Source organism: Spathaspora passalidarum (assembly GCF_000223485.1).
Source record: "Spathaspora passalidarum NRRL Y-27907 unplaced genomic scaffold SPAPAscaffold_5, whole genome shotgun sequence".
In the NCBI taxonomy this organism is placed as follows: domain Eukaryota; kingdom Fungi; phylum Ascomycota; class Pichiomycetes; order Serinales; family Debaryomycetaceae; genus Spathaspora; species Spathaspora passalidarum.
In genome coordinates this window covers 130,883-146,928 of record NW_006767429.1, presented here as the reverse complement: position 1 = coordinate 146,928, position 16,046 = coordinate 130,883, and the positions used below count along the sequence as shown (strand labels likewise).

At 36.9% G+C, this 16,046-nt stretch overlaps 8 protein-coding genes across 8 annotated transcripts; 6 read left to right on the top strand and 2 right to left on the bottom strand. All coding sequences in view use genetic code 12, as the record gives it.

Moving 5' to 3' along the window:
* Positions 1–123: 123 nt before the first annotated feature.
* SPAPADRAFT_56134 (uncharacterized protein) lies at positions 124–453 on the bottom strand (the record flags this gene model as incomplete). The annotated part of the gene is made up of 1 exon (XM_007375965.1): positions 124–453. The coding sequence occupies one exon, from the start codon at positions 451–453 to the stop codon at positions 124–126; it is 330 nt and encodes a 109-aa protein (XP_007376027.1).
* Positions 444–1,538, bottom strand: SPAPADRAFT_61825 (uncharacterized protein; the record flags this gene model as incomplete). Its single annotated transcript, XM_007375964.1, has 1 exon — positions 444–1,538. The coding sequence occupies one exon, from the start codon at positions 1,464–1,466 to the stop codon at positions 537–539; it is 930 nt and encodes a 309-aa protein (XP_007376026.1).
* A 167-nt stretch (positions 1,539–1,705) lies between these two features.
* PRE3 (proteasome core particle subunit beta 1) lies at positions 1,706–3,033 on the top strand (the record flags this gene model as incomplete). The annotated part of the gene is made up of 1 exon (XM_007375963.1): positions 1,706–3,033. One exon carries the CDS (start codon positions 1,795–1,797, stop codon positions 2,446–2,448), a length of 654 nt encoding a protein of 217 aa, XP_007376025.1.
* A 310-nt stretch (positions 3,034–3,343) lies between these two features.
* BAT22 (Bat22p) lies at positions 3,344–4,609 on the top strand (the record flags this gene model as incomplete). Its single annotated transcript, XM_007375962.1, has 2 exons — positions 3,344–4,345; positions 4,574–4,609. 2 exons carry the CDS (start codon positions 3,344–3,346, stop codon positions 4,607–4,609), a joined length of 1,038 nt encoding a protein of 345 aa, XP_007376024.1.
* Positions 4,610–4,859: 250 nt separating this feature from the next.
* Positions 4,860–5,080, top strand: SPAPADRAFT_61818 (uncharacterized protein; the record flags this gene model as incomplete). Its single annotated transcript, XM_007375961.1, has 2 exons — positions 4,860–4,940; positions 5,003–5,080. 2 exons carry the CDS (start codon positions 4,860–4,862, stop codon positions 5,078–5,080), a joined length of 159 nt encoding a protein of 52 aa, XP_007376023.1.
* Positions 5,081–5,655: 575 nt separating this feature from the next.
* On the top strand, positions 5,656–7,784 carry GAP2.2 (uncharacterized protein; the record flags this gene model as incomplete). Its single annotated transcript, XM_007375960.1, has 1 exon — positions 5,656–7,784. The coding sequence occupies one exon, from the start codon at positions 5,669–5,671 to the stop codon at positions 7,418–7,420; it is 1,752 nt and encodes a 583-aa protein (XP_007376022.1).
* A 1,996-nt stretch (positions 7,785–9,780) lies between these two features.
* Positions 9,781–11,547, top strand: GAP2.1 (amino acid permease; the record flags this gene model as incomplete). The annotated part of the gene is made up of 1 exon (XM_007375959.1): positions 9,781–11,547. The coding sequence occupies one exon, from the start codon at positions 9,781–9,783 to the stop codon at positions 11,545–11,547; it is 1,767 nt and encodes a 588-aa protein (XP_007376021.1).
* A 2,902-nt stretch (positions 11,548–14,449) lies between these two features.
* SPAPADRAFT_61815 (acetate uptake transporter family protein) lies at positions 14,450–15,534 on the top strand (the record flags this gene model as incomplete). The annotated part of the gene is made up of 1 exon (XM_007375958.1): positions 14,450–15,534. The coding sequence occupies one exon, from the start codon at positions 14,469–14,471 to the stop codon at positions 15,276–15,278; it is 810 nt and encodes a 269-aa protein (XP_007376020.1).
* Positions 15,535–16,046: the final 512 nt, after the last annotated feature.

The window sequence follows — 16,046 nt, the reverse complement described above, 5'->3', positions numbered from 1 at the left end:
TTCATCTTCAAGGTCAACGGTAGTGTAGTTTCCCAATATCTCTTGCACACAGATAATAACTAGCCTATCGAGTTGAGCCCAATCAATCTTATACGCTGAATGAATTATTGAACGGTGTCAAAGTTAATCCTGAATACTATACTGTTGTTTCAATTGACTCAATTGCTCTTTACGTAAAATCATTTCTTCTTTGTTTATGAGTGACTTATCAACAGGGTATAGACTAGTTACAAGGTATCTACCTTGGAAATTGACCCCATTCAATTCATTAGCTGCTCTGATGGCATTTGCCAAGTTTGAATATATAATAAAACAACTTCCTTGTGTGGATTCTTCATTTGATATTCTAATTTGATTGATGTTGCCAAATTGGCCAAAGAATTCATACATTGATGAGGTTGATACTTTGTATGGTAAGTTCTTGACTAGAACTATTGGAAACTCACGAGACATACTAATGTGTAGCTATTGTGATATACTATTGTTAATGGTACTGGGGATGTGAGAGTAGAGATAACTATTTATTTAAATCATACCTAAAAAAATTTATCTTGTCTAATCGCAGTAATCTTTTTCCGGCGATGAATCAATTGATAATACAACACCCCAACTAATATTACCCCAACTAAAAGCATTATAATAAAATATGAGTAGCCTTCACTGACAGGCGGTTCTTGTTGTGCCACCTTCTTCTCATCACCAAACTCAAACTCTTGATTGGTTTGATCTTTGTGAGCTTGCTCAATTTCATCCAAGGGTTCTTTCATTTCTTCTGACCGTTTAATCGCTTCAATATCACTAACATAAATATCATTCTTTGGCTTATTTTGTTTGCCGACATTGACATTGCTTATAGTTTCCAAAGTGTCAAAGCCGTCCACTAATTGTCCAAATACCACATGATGTCCATCTAAATGAGGAGTTTCTCCAACATTAAGAATGAAAAATTGACATCCATTTCTATCAGGGCTCAGGTTTGCCATACTTACTCTTCCTAATTTATCATGTTTGAGTTCGAAATTCTCATCTTTGAAGTTACCACCGTATATACTACACGACTCGCCCTTTTCTGTCTTAATCTCACCACCTTGAACCATGAACCCCTTAATGATACGATGGAATAATACATCTTGATAACTGTGTTTTAATGTTCTGGTGGATAATTGGTAGAAGTTCTCCACGGTTAGAGGAACAGTTTTGCCAAACAAAGCAATGGTTAATTTACCCAACTTCTTGGATTCGGAGTCACTGACCCTTTGTGATATGGTGAATGAAACTTTATGTGTAACGTCAGGATCTCCCTTTAAATACTCCAACTCTTTAATACTTAGAAAGTCAGGCTCTTCTTCAGGATTAATTTCCCCGACGAGTAACTCATTGGGCGCGTTCTGCTCTTCAGGGGGAATAACCGCGGATAGTGCTATGGAAATAAATATAAATATTGTTTGTAAGATGGTCACTCTCATTATCGATACAGTACAGTTCTAGTCCAGCTAGTTTTTTTGATTTCTCCCAAATGAAAATTGAAGAAAGAGCATGGGGTGTTTTATTTCCAAGTGGGGGGTGTTGCCCACAATCCTTTCGTATATGATCCCGACTTTTCGGTCACGTGAGAGGTTTTCGTGTCCAGACTTTTTTTTATTTTTTTTTTTTGTTTTTCAGACCGCCATAAAAAAAAAGACAGAGGCAACATACAGTGGCGATTATCGAATTGTTCCTTCATTCAAATTTGCACTAGCACAATTCAATTGAACTACAAGGCATTGTCATATACATCAGGATAATAAACTTATTATGAACGGAATCAAAGTAGATATCAATCATCTTAAGAAAGGTGAAGTCAATCTAGGCACATCGATTATGGCCGTTAAATTTCAAGATGGGGTTATATTAGGTGCTGATTCCCGTACCACCACCGGATCATACATTGCCAACAGAGTAACTGATAAATTAACTCAAATCCACGACACAATCTACTGTTGCCGTTCTGGTTCTGCCGCTGACACCCAAGCCGTGGCTGATATGGTCAAGTACTATCTTCAAATATATGCTGCTCAATTACCACCTAATGAAACCCCCACCACGGAAATCGCCGCTAATGTTTTCCAAGAAATTTGTTACAACAATAAAGACAATTTGACCGCAGGGATAATTTGCGCTGGGTATGATAAGAAGAACGGAGGTAGTGTATATTCCATCCCTATTGGTGGGTCAATCCATAAACAAGATTATGCCATTGCTGGATCAGGTTCAACTTTTATTTATGGTTGGTGTAATGAAAATTTCAAGCAGGGAATGCAGAAAGATGAATGTGTTGATTTTATAAAAACTGCACTTTCTGAAGCAATCAAATGGGATGGGTCCTCTGGTGGGGTTATTAGAATGGTTATTTTGACTGAAAAGGGGGTTGAAAGATTGATTTTCTACCCTGATGAGTATCAAAAGTAGGCATTTATAGTAATAAGAACATAGATTGAGGGGAAGTTGTAGATAGCACAAAGCTAAGTTTATTATCTACATTACACTAATTGGATCAATCCGGTTTTCTTCAAAGACAGTTTCAATATAATATGTAAGCATTAAATCCATGACCTAACAAAAATGCTCCAAACATAAAGATAACTATTGACGATGTATTTCTTGTCCATCTATTGTAATAGTAGTATAGAGCAATTGTCGTGGTTAACACCAGTTTTTTTTAAAAAAAATTAAAACAAATAAAAAATGTTCCAGAACCAAGTTCTCTGTTCACTAGTTTCCTTAACTTGTCTTTCAGAAGATCTTGATCGAAATCTGAAACATATCTGATTCCAAGTCCGGAATATGAGACATTTGCTAACGGTAAAAAAAAACACTTTTAATATACGACCTTGAACAAGATATAGAGACCGAACCCGGTGAATATTAAACGATAGGAAACATAATTAACTTGACATGCTCGATTACTCATTACTATGCAGCCGATTGACCGTCGGACATGTGCTATTTTAGCCTATCTGTTGCATAAAAGAGGCAAATTTAGTAATGGAGGATACTAAAATACTTATCTAAAGTGTATTATCTTTGAATTTACATTGTAAGTAACATACTTAGACTCCACAGCATAACGTGGTCTGACTCATTACAACCTATAAGATAGCTAAGATTAGCAAAGCCCTTTGTTTATATCCCGATCGGGTTCCCTTCAATAACCGAAAAAAAAAGTGTCTGCTGCAACTTTGTGCCTTTACCGGCTTGAGACACATTTTTTCTTTTCAATATTAGTCACTGAAAATTTTCAGAGGTATAAATGGGGCTTCTACTTACTTACTTCTTCTTCCTAATAGAATAAAACACCAACACAATGTCTCCAGCTCCATTAGATGCTAGCAAGTTAACAATCACCAAGACCACAACTCCTAAGGAGTTATTACCAAAGGAAAAATTGGTCTTTGGTAAATCCTTCACTGATCACATCTTAGAAGTCGAATGGACCAAAGAAAAAGGATGGGGTGTTCCAACCATCACTCCATACCACAACTTATCCCTTAACCCAGCTACTTCTTGTTTACATTACTCCTTTGAATTATTTGAAGGTATGAAAGCCTATCGTGATTCTGAAGGAAAGATCCGTACTTTCAGAGGTGATAAGAATATGGAAAGAATGAACAGATCTGCCAAAAGAGCAGCTTTGCCAACTTTCGATGGTGAAGAGTTCATGAAATTAATTGACAAATTTTTGACTGTTGAAGAAAGATTCGTCCCAACCGGTTACGGATACTCTCTTTACTTGAGACCAACTTTAATTGGTACCAATGTCGGTTTAGGTGTTTCTGCTCCTGATCATGCATTATTATACTTGATCGCCTCTCCAGTTGGTCCATATTTCAGTGCTGGTTTCAAGCCAGTCTCATTGGAAGCTACTGACTACGCTGTTAGAGCCTGGCCAAAGGGTGTTGGTGCTTACAAGTTAGGTGCCAACTATGTCTCATGTATCGAACCACAAATGCAAGCCGCTACCAGAGGCCATTCCCAAAACTTGTGGCTTTTTGGTGAAGAAGGTTACATCACCGAAGTGGGTGCCATGAACGTCTTCTTTGCCTTTGTCAATGAAGACGGTACTAAGGAATTGGTCACTCCTCCATTAGACGGTATGATCTTGCCTGGTGTCACTAGAGATTCTACTTTGGAATTAGCCAGAGCTAAATTAGATCCAAAGGAATGGTCTGTCAATGAACGTAAATTAACCATTCACGAAGTTAAGGAACGTGCTGACAAGGGCGAATTATTGGAAGCTTTTGGTACTGGTACTGCTGCCATTGTTTCTCCAATTGACAACATTGAATTCAACGGTAAAAATATCAAGGTCCCTGTTGCTGCTGGATCTTCTGGTGAATTGGCTTTACAAATCAATGATTGGATTAAGGGAATTCAATATGGTGATGAAACTTTCAAGAACTGGTCAAGAGTTGCCCAATAGATGGATAGACTTTTTGCTTTATATATATATATATATATGGCTGTTAATACAGTGATGCACTTGTAATAATATTCTGTAAACTATTGTTCATAAAACTCCTTCACAATTTCAAAGGCCGATTGTAACCGAGAAACTTTTGTGGTTAAGTAGATGACGGCAAATACTCTAGATAGAGAACGCCGTACACATCATACCGTATAGGTAAAAAGACTATATAAGAACACCAAGTCCGCTGTTTGTCAATTGGTTTATCTCAAGTTTACTGCAAGAGTATTATACTGATGAAGTTTTTCTTGATAAGGCCACATCAGCCAATAACAACATCTAAGATCAGATAAGACCGTCTAACAAGGTTTAGACTTTCCTTGCAGCAAATAGCTTTTCTATTTTGTTGGAGTATATGAGAAAAAGCGCAATCATTACAGTCGGGGAAGACCAAAGACTACGGCAATTTTTAAAAGCACGGCGTTATACATATACGGTTGGGGATATACCCCCAAAGGCCGAGTTTTGTTGCTGTTGGATTTTTTTAACTCAGTAGAGGGGCAAATTAGCCGCAAAATCCCATCGGCAAGAAAAAAACTGCTCGGTGATGGTATTCCGGCTATTCGAGAACATTGATCTTGAATAGTTGGTTGTAGAGTGGGGTTAACGATTGTTGCAAAGTCCAAAAACGGAAATTTGCGAATTGTCGTGCATATCTCTGTTTTAATCTAATCGTCGTTTCAGCCTTTAAACTTTTTTTTTTTGCAGCAGCAGCAGGATAGTAGTAATTACCAGTTGTGGAGTGAAGGTAATTGCAATTGCAATGAAGATTAGTCAACTGATTGTAAGAAGTTTATTCTTTGATTTGGATATAATTATCATATTCTTATGGCATGAGATTTCAGCTGCTGCACTCTTACCACGCCATTGTCTATTCTGATTGTGTATTATAGTTGCACGGCGATTTGTCTTTACCCCAGACTCAGGTTCACATAAAAAATAATTTGGGACGATCAAAATTTGCGTCTAAGTGCAGGAAATAAAACAATTGTAAACCATCAAATGCTTACCTCATTATTCTTTATCATGGAATTATTCCGTGAGATAACCAACTTAGAGGGGGAAGATAAGAGAGGGGAGCCGAGGTTAGTCATTGATTATAAATATATATTCGTTCTTCCTTCTTTCATTTCCTGATTATAAATGTAAATAAACACTAACATTATGGCTGAAAAAGAGATTAACTTTGTGACTTCTAAAGAAGTTAGTAGCTCTAATGACATTTATATCGAATCAAATAATCAACCAACCGCTTCTGAATTAAAAGGATTCGCTAAATTCAAAGATGGCTTTAGACAGGCCAGAGTTGAAGACTTGGGTATTGATCCAAATATTTCAGACTCGGAGAAAATTGCCATATTGACTGCAAATTCTCCTTTATCTCGTTCTCTTAAAAATCGACACTTGCAAATGATTGCCATTGGTGGTTCTATAGGTACAGGTTTATTTGTTGGTTCTGGTACTAACTTAAACACTGGTGGTCCAGCTGGTTTATTAATTGCCTACTGTTTAATAGGTACTATGATTTACTGTACTGTTCAATCCTTAGGTGAATTAGCTGTTACTTTCCCTGTTTCTGGTGCTTTCGTTACTTACAATTCTCGTTTCATTGATCCATCTTGGGGTTTCGCTATGGCTTGGAACTATGCTATGCAATGGTTAATTGTGTTACCTTTAGAATTAGTTGCTGCATCATTAACAGTCAAATATTGGGATTCAAAGACTAATTCTGCAGTGTATGTTACTGCGTTCTACATCTTGATTGTTTCTATTAATTTCTTTGGAGTCCGAGGCTATGGTGAAGCGGAATTTGTCTTTTCTTTGATCAAAGTCTTGGCCATTATTGGATTTATCATTTTAGGAATTGTATTAATTTGTGGTGGTGGGCCAGTTGGAGGTTATCTTGGTGCAAAATACTGGTATATTGAAAAAGCACCTTTTCCTAATGGTTTCAAGGGAGTCGTCAGTGTGTTCGTCGGTGCTGCCTTTGCTTTTGTTGGTACTGAATTATGTGGTTTAGCTGCTGCTGAATCCGCCAACCCAAGAAAGAGTTTACCAAAAGCATGCAAACAAGTTTTCTGGAGAATCACCTTGTTTTATGTTATCTGCTTAACTTTAATTGGTATGTTGGTTCCATACAATAATGAAAGATTATTAGGTGCGTCTTCAGTCGATGCTACTGCTTCACCATTCGTCATTGCTATTCAAAATGGTGGTATCAAGGGTTTACCTTCAGTAATGAATTTTGTTATTATGATTGCTGTCTTATCTGTTGGTAACTCTTCTGTATTTGGTTCATCTCGTACTTTAGCTGCATTAGCTGCTACCAATCAAGCCCCAAAGATTTTGGGATACATTGATAAACGAGGACGCCCGCTAGCTGGGATCGTATTACAAATGATTATTGGATTATTATGTTACCTCGCAGCATCTCCCAAAGAAGAAGAAATATTCACTTGGTTATTGGCCCTTTCTGGATTATCATCGCTATTCACCTGGGGCTCAATCAACTTTTCCCTTATTCGATTCCGGAGAGCGCTTGCTGTTAAAGGAAGAGACACTGGTGAATTAGCATTTACTTCCCAACCTGGTATATATGGTGCTTATTGGGGTCTTGGTCTTAATATTGCCATTATCTGTTTACAGTTCTGGATTGCTGTATGGCCATTGGGAAAATCCCCCAAAGCTGTGGTGTTTTTCAAGAATTTCCTAACTGTTCCTGTTATATTACTGTTTTACCTTGGTCATAAAATATATACTAAGAATTGGAAATTCTTTATTAGAGCCAAGGATATTGATGTTGATACTGGTAGAAGAGAAATGGATTTGGATTTGGTTAGACAAGAAGTTGCTGAAGAAAAAGCATACATTGCTTCATTACCTTTCTACATGAGAGTCTATCATTTCTGGTGTTAGACTATTTAGCTGGCACCATTTCGATTTTATTTTGATAAGCTTTAATTTAGTTCTATAGTAGTACTGATTTGATTTTGGTATCTATTCAATTAGTCCGAATTGTATTACGTTATGATCACCACTTATGACTCTGGACTACACATCTTTCAGAACGACTCGATGGTATAATCCCTCTTAGTTTGTTGGAAATGCAAATATGTTCCATATTAGGAATTTCTTTTTTTTATCCGAAGCGCCTTTCATATAGCTTCTAAAATTGCCGTTGATTGCCGAGAAAACTAAATGTAACAGTAAAAGCGTCGCCTATCATAACCTAATGCCGTTCACTCATAAGGGTAAAGAGAAAACTATAAAAGTAGGACTGAATCCTTCTCACTCAGTTGTTAATTCTTATTAAATTAAGATCCCATTTCTCCTAATCTAATCCATCACTAGTTCAATAGTAATTTTCTTGCTGTTGGTTATTACATACAAATAAAATGGCCCAGCTCTAAACAAATACGAATTCGTCCCCGTGGCTGTTGTCAATTACAACCCCCCTGTCACATTGACAGTATAAACTAACCAATAATTTCATTGCAATTCAGATTACAGTTGTCCCCTCATTGATCTGAAGGTTGCGTCAGCGAATTGCTGACAGGATCTTTGGAAGATCTCAACCTGTAAAAATATTATTTTTTTGTGGGGATTATTATATAAGTGGGGTATAATAATTCCGGAGACCCAGAAAGAAGAATGTTACGGCGAATTTTTTGATGCGGCATCACGAATAGGCGCTCTAAGATTCATTTGGGAAAATTCCTTCCCGAGCCAATGATTTATTTTAGAAACATAGCTAATGATTGCTTTTTGTGGGGGTTTGTGGAGTACATGAAATAATGATACAAATTTGCATTTGTTCAAACAAGTCCGATTCGTAAACTTAATGAACGCAAGGTCAATTGATTTAGCAGAACCACTTAAATACTAGTCACTACTTTGAAATCACATGCAGATTTCTTTGACAAATTGTGGTGGTGGTGATGATGGTGGTGGCGGTGTACCAAACATCGAATCTCAGATTCGTCAGACGCAATAATTGACAGAACAATTGCCAAACAATTACCTTCGGCTGTGGATTTAGCAGGTCTATTATCATTCGACTATTGAAACCAATGAATTTCTTACAACCTTTAAAAATAAAAATTGATCCAAGAATTGTCTATTTGTGTAACCCCGAAAAAGGATGTAAAAACGGGGCCAAGCTATAGATTCTTCATAAAACGCCACAGCTTTTACATTTAGCGGGAGGAGAAAATCTGCGCGTAACAATGAAGCAATCAACGGGGCTGCCTCCGCGGTTATTGTTTTGGTTTAGCTTCTGAGACAAAGCTTGTCCCTTTTTTTTTAACCCAATTACGTAGGTCGAATACCTCAGCCATAGTGTACGGTAACCTTTCCACAATTTCCACCAGCACAGCGCCAAAAACAGGTATGTGTATACTATTGATAAACTAAGGTCATTTAGTCGTTCGGCATTACTAGTCTATGATTAGATAAGAGTCCCTGTCTAATTAAACTAGCGCATCTTCATGTATCACCCGATGCTTTGCTAATAATGTTATCATTGCAAAATAAAACTAAAATATTCGGCGCCTTAATTACCCGCCAAAAAATAGGGTGTTTCTTTTGTTTTTTATTTTTTCGGAATAGTGATCTTGACTTTTTTTTTTTTTTTTCTTCTTTCTATTTTACAGTTAAAACGCAGTAGAAGCACACCGGAGATGTTCCAGACAAAAGAAATAAATTACCAGTTGAAATGAGATGACCTGATTATCTATAGTTCAATAGATAGGCTAATTAAAGCAACCAAGTACAACGAGGCAATTGTTTAATATAGATAAGATACGAACATCTGATTTTGCCACTATTGATACGAAGTTTAACATGAAGGAATGCAACAGCGGCACCGGCCATTGTGTTTCTAAATCTCCAGATATTCTATGCAAAGTTGCACGGCGATTTTTAATCAATCTTGATTTGAACTCGCACACGCCCAACAAATTCTAATCTGTAAGACACTAAGCCTCGAAATAGTGCAGGTTAAGCTAGAACTTGTAAAAAATGTCAGATTTATTTTTTTCGACTGCAACTAAAATCAAAAAATAATGGGTGTGAAAATTGATAAGAATCCTCCATTATTCTTCCGGAATTGTACCTATTGATAGCAAAATTAGATTGCAATTTACTTGAGAACAGGGAGGCGGGAGCTTGAATACGAGCATGTCTGTTTCAGATATAAATATCCAAACATATTCCCTTGTTTTCATCGTTTCGGTTTTTTCGAATAATCAGTTTCGTTTGCAACACATACATATATCATGGCTGCTGAAAAAGACGTACACTACATCACTTCAAGAGAAGCTAATAGTTCTGATAAAGGTGATGCCCTTTATGTTGAATCTTATTCTCAACAAGAACCAGCTACTAAATTAACTGGTTTTGCTAAATTCAAAGATGGTTTCAAGCGTGCCAAGGTTGAAGACTTGGGTATCGATGAAAACATGACCGAAGCTGAAAAGATCGGTGTTTTAACTGCTAACTCTCCATTATCTCGTTCTCTTAAGAACAGACATTTACAAATGATTGCCATTGGTGGTTCCATCGGTACTGGTTTATTCGTTGGTTCCGGTTCTAACTTAAGTACTGGTGGTCCAGCTGGTTTATTAATTGCCTACTGTTTAATAGGTACTATGATTTACTGTACTGTTCAATCCTTAGGTGAATTAGCTGTTACTTTCCCTGTTTCTGGTGCTTTCGTTACTTACAATTCTCGTTTTATTGATCCATCTTGGGGTTTCGCTATGGCTTGGAACTATGCTATGCAATGGTTAGTCGTGTTACCCTTGGAATTAGTTGCTGCTTCATTAACTATCAAGTATTGGGATCCAAATACGAATTCAGCAGCATACGTTACCGTTTTCTATGTTTTGATTGTTGCTATTAACTTCTTCGGTGTTAGAGGATATGGTGAAGCCGAATTTATTTTCTCCGCTATCAAGGTCATTGCTGTGATTGGGTTTATTATCTTAGGTATAGTCTTAATCACTGGTGGTGGTCCTCAAGGTGGTTACCTCGGTGGTAAGTACTGGCATGTTGATGGTGCTCCATTCCCTAATGGTGCCAAGGGTGTTGTTACCGTGTTCGTCGGTGCTGCATTTGCCTTTGCTGGTACTGAATTATGTGGTTTAGCTGCTGCCGAATCTGCTAACCCAAGAAAGAGTTTACCAAAGGCTTGTAAACAAGTTTTCTGGAGAATCACTTTATTCTACGTTATTTGTTTGACTTTAATCGGTATGTTGGTTCGTTATGACAACAAGAGATTATTAGGTGCTTCTTCAGTCGATGCTACTGCTTCACCATTCGTCATTGCTATTGAAAATGGTGGTATCAAGGGTTTACCATCTGTTATGAACGTTGTTATTATGGTTGCTGTCTTATCTGTTGGTAACTCTTCTGTCTTTGGTTCATCTCGTACTTTAGCTGCATTAGCTGCTTCTAACCAAGCCCCAAAGATTTTCGGCTACATTGACAGACAAGGTCGTCCATTAGTCGGTATTATCGCTCAATTAGTTGTTGGTTTATTATGTTACCTTGCTGCTTCTCCAAAGGAAGGTGAAGTCTTTGGTTGGTTATTGGCTTTGTCCGGTTTATCTTCCATCTTTACTTGGGGTTCTATTAACCTTTGTTTAATCAGATTCAGAAGAGCTCTTTCTGTTCAAGGTAGAGATACTAGTGAATTAACCTTTACTTCTCAACCAGGTCTCATTGGTGCTTACTGGGGTATGACTCTTAACATTGTTGTTGTCTGTTTACAATTCTGGATTGCTGTCTGGCCATTAGGTGGATCTCCAAGTGCCGAAACTTTCTTCAACAACTTCTTAACTGTCCCAGTTGTTTTGATCTTCTACGTTGGTCACAAACTCTACTCTAGAAACTGGAAGTTGTACATTAGAGCCAAGGACATTGATATTGATACCGGTAGAAGAGAAATGGACTTGGACTTGGTCAAGCAAGAAGTTGCCGAAGAAAAGGCTTACATTGCTTCCTTACCTTTCTACAAGAGAGTCTACAACTTCTGGTGTTAGACTGGTTCTCTCTCTGCATCTTTTAACATTTTAATTCTTGTACTTTAGCCATGTGTTATATTTATATTTAGGTTTAATACTAATACGTTTGAAAATCATAGTTGTAATAGCTTTCTGGTTCGATTGCTTGTACAAAAATTCTCTGATCTAAGGGTAGGACTTATCAATGAATATAGTAGTATGAACTATCTAGGAGTTGTGTTTGATAATTCGTCGCCGCATGTAAAGCTTATAGTTCGATGATTGTGAGTAGAAAATCTATAGTTTAACTATTATTGTTTGAGGAAATAATAAATGATCCAAACGCTTTTGCTGCATTTATCGTATTGTGACAAAAAAATTAGCGAAGTTGCTAAATCGTATTCACAAACATCAAAGAGTAATTGTGGGGAAGAGCTACTTGATATGTATATAAACGTGGAGTAATTAACTCCACTTGTTGTGTGTTTCATCCTGGACATACCTAACCTGAAGGAATCGTACACAATTTACCTACACAATAATTCAATACTACGAAAATTTCCCACTTGGCCAGTAATACACTACTCATACCATCCTAATTTAAGTATTCGCTTTAGTCACGACCTGTAATAGGAGTATATTAAGGCTGTTGACCTAGTTGACTGGCAATTTCGTGTATCTCACCGGAAATACCCATTAAAAAAATCTTGGCGGAAATTGAATATCCGGAAAATTAGAAAAGCGGGGGTCTGCGGAAAAACGACAGATCAGACAAGAAACTCTGGACACGCTAACAAAATTGCTGCAAAAATACCACTATGCCTAAAGTTTGTTCTTGGTAAGTTGGTAGCTTACCTGTATAATTAAATCAATAATTCTTTGATTGTTTTGGAATTTTCATGATATTGATTGGCTAAAATAAAGAATATATTTTAACCTCCGTGTCTTACACAAGTTGGAGTAGGTTTCTAGAATCAACTTGGATGTTTTAGTATGTTAATATTCCATTATTTATTGGATATGAATTATGATTCTCTATGTGTTAAATCATCATCATAAATTTTAAGAGATGTAAATTTGACAGATTTTCTTTGAAATTTAGTGCTAAAAGTTCAGTAAATATAATATATTTAAATAGAGTGATTCACATATATTAATTTCCGTTCCAGAGTTAATAAGTGTCCATTATAATATTAATCATTACAAATATCATAACCTCTAACTTGGTTCAATTTCAAAACCTTGGTCTTAAGATGAACCCCAAGAACTTCTTTTGTCATAGAAGCAATTGTGGATTAAGAGCCACACCATTATATTTATAAGGTTTCAAGCTTCGTAGATTAGAAAGTCGAACACTCCGGAGTTAGAATACCCCTGAAAGCAACCAGTCGGTCATTGGGTTAAAGATAGGAGGGGAGTAACTTAAAGGAAAACCCAGGAGTTTAAGACATCCCTTATGCATTTAAATACGAGAGTAACAAACGGTTTGGACTAGTCGGCTAACTTCAACCTAGTGCAGATTTGATAGGGACTACTTATGCAGAAGGCATGACCTGACTACCTCTATGCAAAGCCAAAACAGAAAAAGAAAATATCTACAAGGGTACCTTTAATTTGGTTTGAATTCAAGGTAAACTCCCCCCTATGACAACCAGATGATGTTTGGATAGGGATGAAGCAACTTAATCAACTACCATTGTCTGAATTAACCTACTTGATCAATTCTGGACCCATTTTGAAAATTTTCGGGTCTTGGAAACTGATTAAGGGTGCTGGTCAATCCGGGAGAAGGGGAGTTCGTAAACCCATGAAATATTCTAGAATTATGTGCTTAAATCCGCAACAGCAGGAGATTAGTTACATGAAGTTATACCATAGCAAAACTACAATCCCCTAACTCAAAAGTGTAAAGACAGAAGTAATAGCGACGTATAGCTATTCGTACCTGCGAAACAAGCATGATCTAAGTCAATGCAGGAAGTATGTTTGTGAACCTCGGGGAACCTGTCAATTTCACGGAGTTTCCTAATCTGGGGACTTCCGCATAATCAGTTACACAAAAACGCGCGTCAAAAATGCATCGGTTGTAAAAAAGTTAAGACCCGATTCTATACGCTTAATTGGGGAATTATTGATAAATCCGCTAGATTGCAAGTGCGTGCTGTAGCTCGGAGCAATGCTTGTCTAGAATGAATTCTAAAAGAAATGACTGGTAAAATCAGTATTGGGCCTGTTTGCAAAAAGTTCCAATTAGAGTGTTTCTCTCGTAGAAAGGTCATTTGTATTCGACAATAATTCCCTGTATGAGCTTTTTCCTTCAAAAGTAGATGTTTGTAACTATATCAAATCCTTACAATTTAATTGGATATACTTCCAACTAACCAGGGACTAATTTCTTCTGTGTTTAATTTTCTTCGATACCAGTTCTTTTTTTTTTTATTTTTTTATTTTAGGATTTCCGCCCATCCCCCCCGCTCAATTTACGAGGTACCGGAATTACTCAAAATGTATGTGAATGCAATGAACTTCCAAGAATCACCTACCATACTAGTTCATTGTTATAAGAATGTATCCAAGTGATAACTGATCTAACTTGGTTTATATTAGTGAATTGTAACTTGTTAGTTGTCAATGTTGTATCTGGGGTTAGGGGTAATGGGATATTCCCCCAGCGTGGAGAACTTGATGTAAAGTCCGGGTTTTCTGGGGACAAAACCACACATTTCCGCGTATTTTTTTGGGGATGAGTACTCCAAAAATTAACAAGTGGGGTTTGCAGCAAAACTTTTTTACAAAGGTGGAAAGGACAGGCGGATTTATGCACACAGTTACATTCTTCTCGAGAGCATTGTGTTTGAAGATTTTAGAAACGAATAAATATATATATATAGAAACAAAATAGCCAAGTCTTTGTCATTTTAATGCATTAGAAAGCCGAGCAAAAAAAATCCTTTATAAGAATGGCATCTATTAATTCTACCGTTTCTAACGATTCATATTCCAAGCCAATTCCAATTCACGATGAAGAATTAAAGATTCACAAGACATGTAGTATTGCTGGTCCAGGGAATGAATTCGTTATCATTGGGGATAACAAATACTATAGACATGAATTAATGCAAGCCTTTGGTGGTACTTTCACTTCAGGTTTGACCCCATATCCTAAACGTCAAATTGCCAATGCTCCTGCTCTTGGTTTGTTTGCAACTCATATGAACATTTTTGTATTGGGTTTGATCTTTGCTGGGGCTACTGGTGGTAGTATTCCAAACGCTGCCGTTGGGTTGTTCATATTTGTTGGGGGTTTACTTCAATTCTTAGCTGGTGTCTGGTGTATGGTTGGAGGAAACACTCTTGGTGCTACTGCATTCACTAGTTATGGTGCTTTCTGGTTGAGTTTCGGAGCTATCTTTATTCCAGGTTTCGGTATCGGTGCTGCTTATGCTGATGATCCAGAACAATTGAACCAAGGTATTGGTTTGATCTCAGTTGGTTGGGCCATTTTCACTACTATGTTGTTAGCTTGTCTTTTCAAGTCCACCCTTTCATTTTTCTGGACTGTGTTGACCTTAGATTTGACTATTATTCTTCTTGCTGCTGGTTTCTTATCAGGTAGTCCTAAGGTCATGAAGGCCGGTGGTATCATGGGTGTTATCAATGCATTTGCTGGTTGGTTTGAAACTTATGCTGGTATTGCCACTAAGCAAAACTCATACCTTGTACCAAAGGAAATTCCACTTCCTGATCTTAGTCGTAAGAGCAAAAAGTAAATGTGTTATTAAGCGAGTCCGAAACGAGTGTTGGGACCACAAGTTTTTTTGATTCCTACAACCACCACTGGAACTAAATATTCCAACAAAATATTCAATTCTTCATAATTAGGATTTTCCAAATTATTTATTACAAGGGGCGGGCTGGTACCATACTTTACTATTTTTTTTTTACCACTACTTTTTTTTTGTTTACATCTCTACTTATAGTCATTACTACTACTACTGCTACTACTACAATATACTCGAAAGCCAACTAAAGTGTAAGAGCTCGCATTTGTAGAGATATGATCTTTTTGTTCATACTATTTATCCACATTTTCCAGCGTAAACTTCTACGATTTCGGTGTTTACTTTTTTATATGGTTGCTCTAAATTCCAGGCGTATTTCCTTTTCGATAATTTTTTTGTACTTTTATTAAAGTAGTCTTTTTTAAACTTTGTTCTATCAACAGATAACCAGATCAATTTTGTTCTTGAGAAACTCACGAGATTTGCAATGTAGACGAGAAAAAAAAAGCCAACGCCTTCTTGCAGAATGGCGGGACTGTTTTCTTGTGTGTGGTATTTTAATTTTATGTAGAGTAATTTAATGCGAAAACCTAATGCAACAATTCTAAAATTGCAACGGTTAAAATGTTACCTTCTTTGCATTAAGAATCTTTCAAATATTGTGTTAGGAGAATCCTTGTGTGTCTGATTTCTGCTTTTGTACCAGCTAATGCTAAAATTAGCAGGAAAAAAAACGGCTTCTTCGGGCCTGGCTCA